The sequence below is a fragment of the Pituophis catenifer genome, unplaced genomic scaffold (assembly GCF_029215685.1).
Source record: "Pituophis catenifer annectens isolate HBS135680 unplaced genomic scaffold, rPitCat1.0.hap2 SCAF_1, whole genome shotgun sequence".
Lineage (NCBI taxonomy): Eukaryota > Metazoa > Chordata > Lepidosauria > Squamata > Colubridae > Pituophis > Pituophis catenifer.
The window spans coordinates 345,259,233-345,267,760 of NW_027256881.1; the positions used below are offsets into that span (position 1 = coordinate 345,259,233).

General features: G+C 42.8%; 1 protein-coding gene across 1 annotated transcript; it reads left to right on the top strand.

The window, feature by feature from the left end:
• The first annotated feature begins 690 nt into the window (after positions 1 to 690).
• Positions 691 to 8,528, top strand: LOC139308387 (cathepsin K-like). Its single transcript, XM_070931908.1, has 7 exons — positions 691 to 816; positions 1,236 to 1,361; positions 2,141 to 2,299; positions 2,773 to 2,988; positions 3,185 to 3,353; positions 7,527 to 7,635; positions 8,414 to 8,528. The coding sequence occupies exons 1-7, from the start codon at positions 691 to 693 to the stop codon at positions 8,526 to 8,528; spliced, it is 1,020 nt and encodes a 339-aa protein (XP_070788009.1).

Genomic DNA, 8,528 nt, shown 5'->3' on the forward strand with positions numbered 1-8,528 from the left:
TTTTTGCAGTTATTTTGCTTTATAGGATTACTTTCCCTGCCCAAATAAAATCTCCAAGAAAGAAAGATTTAAAAGAACATTATCTAACTGAAATGAAAAAAAAAATTGCTTTCTAAAGAATTGTAGAGATATGCTATTCCGTTGTAAAATGTCAATTAAAGGCAGTGGGAAGTGGCAGTTATATCTTCGCTTATAAAAGGGGCTGCTGCAGTTTTGTTTAACAGCTTCCTCTTTGCCTTCTGTAAAAACCTGCTTCAGGTGAGGTTCCAGCTGGTTACCCTTTGCTCAAACTTTCCAGAGATTCTCATTTGATCTATGCATTTATTAAAAGCAATTGAATAGTTTTAATTCAGCTAGATGTTGCTGGCCTTAATTCTTACCATGTTGCTACATTGACCCTGTTTTCTCTTCTCTTCTCTTCTCTTCTCTTCTCTTCTCTTCTCTTCTCTTCTCTTCTCTTCCCTTCCCTTCCCTTCCCTTCCCTTCCCTTCCCTTTCCTTCCCTTCCTTATTCTATTCTGTTCTGTTCTAATCTGTTCTGTTCTGTTCTGTTCTATTATCCTATCCTATCCTATCCTATCCTATCCTATCCTATCCTATCCTATCCTATCCTATCCTATCCTATCCTACCCTACCCTACCCTACCCTACCATATCCTGTATTATCTATTTTCTTCTCCTAGAGAAAGACAATGCTGTCCATCTCGGTGGCGGCCCTGATCTGGTTGGTCTCCCTAAGGACCTTGACCACAGCTTTGGATCCAACCCTGGAGGGAACATGGAGAGACTGGAAGGCCACTCACGGTAAATACGTTCAGGTGAGTTTGCTCCAATAGAACTCAAATTAAATTTCTGTATTTTGGTTGAAGAGTTCCGATTACAATGGGGGCAGAGTTGGCTGTCACTGCTGATGTTCTCAGAGTCTTCTGTAGTTTCTGTCCCACAGGAACTAAAATCCTACTTTCACTTCAAGTGTTCCAGTTCCATACCATGATTTCAACTTAGAATAGCAATGTTTATAAACTTTCTTTCTGCTATCTGTCTTCAGACATGCTTTGCGAGGAATAATGTCCTGTGTACTAAATGAAAATTGAAAGGAGTTTGGTCCATTCCTGGGCAATTGAATTTTAGTCTGAGAAATCTTTTATGGAAGAGAAGAATATGAGTTCTAGATCTTCTAGGTGCCACTTGTTTAGACAGATGCAACTAAGCAATCTTCCCAATCTTGGCTTCCCAGGAGGAGGAAGAATCCTTTCGAAGAGCCGTGTGGGAAGAGAATCTGCAGATGATCCAAGATCATAACAAGCAGGCTGACCTGGGGAAATACACCTACTGGCTTGGCATGAACCACTTTGGCGATTTGGTAAGCCTGGATCATTCATCTATCTATCTATCTATCTATCTATCTATCTATCTATCTACCTACCTACCTACCTACCTACCTACCTACCTACCTACCTACCTACCTATCTGTTATCTATCTCTATCAGATTTCTTTTCACCAATCTCAGCAAATGACTCTACTTTTGACTTATTTATTAGGCATAGACATCCCTTTTCCTAGAAGTTCCAGATGCCGAATCTAGTATCAAATATCAAAAACCTCAAGACAACGATTGGGGTACTTGCTCTTTCTCAGCCCAAAGGCATCCAGTGAGCTTCCATGACTGAAGAGGTCATGAACTTGTCTTTTCCAGTCCATGGCTTTTACAATTGTACTATACTGCAGAATTTGAATCCAATGACCAATGTTATATTGATGACTATATATATTACGCTTAGGTCAGACCAAAGATGGTGAAGTTCTAAATTATCTAAGCCCAAAATTCCAAGTCTGGTGGCATAAGGTATTCTGTTGTGAGCAGAGGAGTGGAGGACACTTCTGGTGAAATATCTCTGGACTCGTTCGATTGTATTAATGTTCAATATGCAGTATGGGTTCCAGACAGATGAGCTGCATTCAAGAATTGAATACAGTAGTTAAGTAGTTAAGTAGATTTAACTAAACACAAAATCTTCTGTGGTAACCAGGTTTGGTTTGTTCATAACATATATTCTTTGCATTTGATCATGGGATAAACTAATTAAGGAGAAAGATGAGAAGTGGAAATGGAGAGCTGTTAAGATTGTCCTTCTCCTCAGACCAATGAAGAGCTTGACAAGAGGCTGCATTGCCTGCTCTCTGATGTTGATAATGTAACTAAAGTCAACGGGATCACGTTCAAATCCTCAGATGATCCAAATATTCCTGACCACGTGGACTGGAGAATCAAAGGTGGTGTCACCGAAGTCAAGGATCAGGTGGGTTGTGGTGGATGGTTCTGGGTATTACGTAGAGATGTTTTGAAGGAAAAGAAGAGTGTTCTGATCTGTCCATTGGGCCACAAGTCAGAATTTGACAGATTCACAAAAACTGGCAGATTAAAGCTAAATTCTTCTCTCTCTTAACTTCATCCCCAAAACTTTAATCCTGTCAGAACTCATTTTTGCCCAGCTGCTTACTACCAAGTATTGAGAGCAAGTAACCTGTTAAGAGAAATATAAATTGAGAACATTTAATCAATGGAGTGGCTTCCTCGAGAGGTTGTGTGTGTTTTATCACTGAAAGTTTTAAGAGATTGGATAGACATTTGTCCGCAATGGTATAGGGTCTCCAGCTCAAGCAGAGGGCTGGACTAGAAGATCTTTGAGTTCCCTTCCAAATCTGTTGTACTATATTCAGAGTTTTCAGATGCTCAGTGGATCACTCCAGCTTTTTTTTTTTTTTAACCCAGGGTGAGTGTGGCTCTTGGTCCTTCAGTGCCACTGGTGCTCTGGAAGGCATGCATTTCAAAAAGACTGGGAAGCTGATCTCGTTAAGTGAACAAAATCTTATCGACTGTTCTGAGGAGAATGGTGGCTGCGGGGGTGGATTTATGCACCTAGCTTTTGAAACTGTGCGGAAACAAGGAGGGATCAATTCAGAGAAAAGCTACCCTTATGATGGAAAGGTAATAAATTATTAAATCTGTGCATCTCCCAGCCCTTTCCTTCTGCATGCTTCAAGCTGAACTGTTTTACTCTATGTCTCTGCCTGAAAATGCCTCTGGCAATAGGATGGAAAAGGTTTGAGTCATGGGTGGAGACAATTTCTATTACAGCCCATCAATGGCAACTATTTCTTAGGATCACCATTTTTTTCTGCAGTATACAGGGAGTTGTCGCTATAATCCTGAGGAATCTATTACCAGATGTAACTCATTTGGACAGATCATGGGGAATGATGAAAAAGGTCTTCAGGAAGCTGTGGCCAAGATTGGTCCAATATCTGTTAAAATAGATGCTCGGAGTAGCAAGTTCCGCTTCTATAAGTCAGGTAAGGTTCCTGAGGGCTCTCACAGTTGACCTTCTGGTTCTTGCCATCTCCTCTGCCAACAAATATTCAACACTGATGAGGCCAAACTCCATCTAAGTATTAAGGGGTTATGTTGTTGTTGTTGTTTTCAAGATGGTGACAAGGAGAGCTTTTAGTTTATTCAGGTTATGGAGCTTTTTCTGTTAGGTTTGCTGGTTTGTTTTGAAGGCTTTGCTTTGTTAGGTTAACATGGTGGCACAGTGATTGGAATGCAGTATTGCAGGCTAACTCTGCCAACTGCCACCAGTTTGATTCTGCTAACTCTGCCAACTGCCACCAGCTCAAGGTTGACTCAGTTCTTCCAGATTGGTAAAATGAGGACCCAGATTATGGAGGGCAAAATGCTGACTCTGTAAATCCCTTAGAGAAGGTTGTAAAGCACTGTGAAGCAGTATACAGGTCTAAGTGCTATTACTCAGGTATCTTGGTGGTTATTGGAGCAATTTTCATCCGTGGTTTTGGGGTGAGAGTCCATTTGTACGCTGACGATACTCAGCTGTACATTTCCACCCCAGACCACCCCAACGATGCCCTTGATGTGATGTCTCGCTGCCTGGACGCTGTGCGGGTCTGGATGGGGAGAAATAGGCTCAGACTCAACCCCTCCAAGACTGAGTGGCTGTGGTTCCCGGCGTCGCGATATAGTCAGCTGGTGCCATCGCTGACTATTGGGGGTGAGTCTTTGCCCCCCACAGAGAGGGCTCACAATCTGGGTGCTCTCCTGGACGCTGTCTTTAGAAGAGCACATGACGGCCGTGGCCAGGGGGGCTTTTTATCAGGTTCGCCTGATTCGCCAGTTGCGGCCCTTTCTGGATCGCGACACCCTGCACACAGTCACTCACGCCCTTGTTACCTCCCGACTGGACTACTGCAATGCTCTCTACATGGGGCTCCCCTTGAAAAGCACCCGAAGGCTCCAACTGGTCCAGAATGCGGCCGCGCGGGTGGTTATGGGCGCAACCCATTGTGCCCATGTGACACCCCTCCTGCGCGAGCTGCACTGGCTCCCAGTGGTCTTCTGGGTGCGATTCAAGGTGTTGGTTACCACCTTTAAAGCGCTCCATGGCATTGGACCTGGGTACCTTCGAGACCGTCTTCTGCCACCAGTAGCCTCCCACCGGCCAGTCCGCTCCCACAGAGAGGGTCTCCTCAGGGTGCCATCAGCCAAATTATGTCGGCTGGCGACACCCAGGGGGAGGGCCTTCTCTGTGGGAGCCCCAGCCCTGTGGAATGAACTGCCCCCGGAAATACATAAGATCTCTGATCTCCGTGTATTTCACTGTGCCCTCAAAACCTTGTTGTTCCGCCAGGCGGGGCTATCAATTTAAAGATTTTAATTGGTTTTTAAAAATGGGATTTTAAATTTGGGGTTTTATAACCGAGCCTTATTTAATAATTTTAATTACTTTTTAAATTTTGTTTGTCTTGTGCTTTTAATCAGGCTGTACACCGCCCTGAGTCCTTCGGGAGGAGGGCGGTATAGAAATAAATTAAATAAATAAATAAATAAATAAATTTGGTCTCAGAGGCTTCTCAGATTGCATCATTGTTGGAATGGTGGGGCCAACAGTATCTCTCTCAGAGCCCAACTTTTGGACACAGCTCTTTCCTTGGAGGTGGTCACTACTTTTCATCTTCCAACTAACAGCCCAGTGCCAATCAATATTCTCCATCATCTACTGCTTTATTTATTAGTTATCTATCTTTGGAATTGTGTGTATCTCTGGAGAAGAAAAATGGCTGTGTGACAGAATGTCTATCATCTTGCTTCTCCTGGACCTCTCACTTGTCTGTGGGTTGTTTATTCCATCTTTTGTGGGATACACTGGGCTGGGAGCATTCAGTCCCTCCAGGATCAAACATTTGGGGATTTTAGCAATTGAATATAAGCCCAGATGACCTAGAAAGAGCAGAGAAGAGCAACAAAGTTGATTAGGGGACTGGAGGCTAAAACATATGAAGAACAGTTGCTGGAATTGGGTATCTCTAGTCTAATGAAAAGAAGGACAAAGGGTGACATGATAGCAGTCTTCCAATATCTAAGAGGCTGCTACAAAAAAGAGGGGGTCAACCTATTCTCCAAAGCATCCGAAGGCAGGACAAAAAGTAACCAGTGGAAGATCATTAAAGAGAGATCCAACCAGTGGTGGGTTCCGCCCAGTTCCACCAAGCCAGTAATGGTGACGATATGACTCTAGCTGATGGCTAGAGGGAAAAAAACTGCTTAAACTCTTGCTGTGGGGCTTCAACGGGCTGCCCTACAGCTAATCAGTGTTAAAAGAAAACAAATGAGTAGACCGGTGCCTGCAAAAATAAATGAGTAGACCAGTACCTGCAAAAATACATGAATAGATCAGTGCCTGCAAAAATAAATGGGTAGATCGATACAGCTCTGCAAGCAGTTAAAAGCCTGGTAGACTAGTACCTCTGCTAAAACCTAAATAATTGTCACATGACCATCAAGCCACGCCCACAAAATAAGCCACGTCCACAGAACCGGTAGTAAAAATTTTTAGAACCCACCCCTGGATCCAACCTGAAACTAAGGAGAAATTTCCTGACAGTGAGAACAGTTAATCAGTGGAACAGCTTCAGAAGTTCTGGGTGCTCCAACACTGGACGTTTTCAAGAAGAGATTGGAGAGTTGTTTGACCACTATGGTGTTGGGTCACCTGCTTGACCAGGGGGTTGGAATAGAAAATCTCCGAGGTCCCTTCTGATTCTGTTATTCTGTCTCCTGTAACATCAGTGCCTGACATGTCTATATGGGGCTGTGCACAGGGGTGGGTTCTACCTACCTTTACTACTGGTTTGCAAAGCAGAAGCGTTCTGGTGATGTCGGGGTCGGTGGACAGAGCCTCCTGTCGGTTTTACTACCGATTCTATAGAAACCTGTGCGAACCGGAGGCAACCCACCACTGGCTGTGCACCTTTTGTTCCCTTGGTTTTTTTATAGCTTCTGGGTGGAGTTAATAGAAAATAACAGAATAATAGAGTTGGAAGGGACCTTGGAGGTCTTCTAGCCCAACCCCCTGCTCAAGCTGGAGAGCATTTTTGACAAATGGTTTATCCAGTCCCTTCTTAAAAGCCTCCGTACAACTTTTGAAGGGAAGTGGTTTCACTGACTGATTGTACTTACTGTCAGGTTGAATTAATAAAGCTAGTTCGTCTGGGGTGCTTCAGATAGTTGGAGAACTTCTTAAGGTTATTCTTTGAAATACAAAAGAGGTGATTGCAGCTTCAGAAAAAATCTCTATTTACTCAGGCCACTGGGATCTCAACCAGAAATTGTCATATTTCCTTCTGGCTTCAGATGTATATATTAAACATACATAGAACTGCTAAGTTTACAACTAAGACGCTGATCCTATGAACCCAATACATTGAACAATTGGGGCATCTTGTAAGGGGGATTCACTTATTTAATTATTGTCTCTCTGTATTAACACATTTGTATCTCAAGAATGAAGGTGAATACACGTATCCCAGGATAACGCTGCAAGATTCAATCTGGGTTGGTCACCATGACCAGAAATTAATCAATCAACTACTAGTACGCAGAAGTAAAGCTCAGAATTTTTCTTGAGTTACACCACAACGACACAAACCCTTCTCAATCGATAAGAGGAGAATGTTTGTAGCTCAGGGTGGAAATGAGGGGGCTTTGGTGCTGCGTTTGGTGGTTTCCTTGCAGAGGTTTCATCAGTAATGATGTTACTTAGTTGGGTTATGAAACGCCTGCAAGAAAACGTCCAAGCTCAGAGAGCACCAAGGACCCTTCTCAATATTCTTTATTTTTAGAGTGACTTTTTTTTCCAGCACAGGATAAAATAGTTGCTAAACATATTAAACGGACAAAAAAAGAAAATCTAAGACACCAATGAAAAATAAGAAATCTCTTTGATCAACATAGTCCTAGGGGGTTGGTTCTCTGGAAAAAGCTGAGAGTTACCATTATAGTCTAAGGGTTTTGTCCAGTGCTTGAACATCTGAGGGGCGCAGGTGAAAACATCTCCAGGAAGACATGTTTCAAATTAGAGATGCAATCATTAAAAAGGCCTCTGCTGCAGGTAAGATAGGGCAGGGCATCTGGCTGCCACCAAGGATGGGTGATTTCTTATTCTCTCTATTCAGGAATATTTAGAGAACCCAACGATGGAGCAAAATACACAAATCATGATATGCTGATTGTGGGTTATAACAACTCCAGCAAGGGCAATGGCTATTGGATCCTAAAGAACAGGTGAGTGAATAGACATCAGTCTGCAGAAGTGTAAGAAATGGGAAATTTACTTACTGTATAACTTACTTGTTTTCCCCATTGAATTTTTCCACAGAAAAAAATATTTTATTTATTAAATTTATTGGCTGTCCATCTTGCCTCAGGGTACCTCTGGGCGGCTTAAAATGTTAATTTTGCTTCTCTGAAGAATGTCCTTCAGCTGGGTTGGAAGACAATGCTCCTGAGATGCTGGGTGTTGTCGTCCAACTCCTACCGAGGATGTTAGCTGAGGAACATTTTATCTAAATTAAAAAATCCATATAAAGTATGAATGTTAAAAAATTCTGTATTCAGATAACAATGTCTAGGCCATCTAACCATTAAGGCACAGCATCGTTTATATGAAAAAAAATCAGATACTGGAGCGGTATATGCCCTCAGTTTACAGTCAGTCACAGTGTGATATACACCCAGTCACACTGAGGGGAGGATACTATGCCCCATTTATGCAGTGAGTCCCAGCAGATGCTGAGTGACGTCCGCAGGCTAAACATATTCAGATCTTCTGATGCTTAGTTTCCATCTTGAAGTCATGTTGCATATCCTCTGTGAAGCCATGGACCCGGAAGCTGGTCTGTTGTTGCTCCTTTTAAAGATGACTGCCTCCCTATTAACCTATGGCAAAAAGCTTCCTTTTGCACCAGGCTTTTGGGGATGGCGAAACTTCAGCTAGAATCATGAATGATCCACCTTGCTGCAGAATTCCAGAAATTAACATTTTGTATTCTTCCCTTCACAGCTGGTCCACTCTTTGGGGTGAGAAAGGTTACATGCGCCTAGCCAAAGGATCAAATCAATGCAAAGTCGCTGAATACGCCGTCTTTCCTATCCCAGATCCAAAGAAGGGAAAGTAA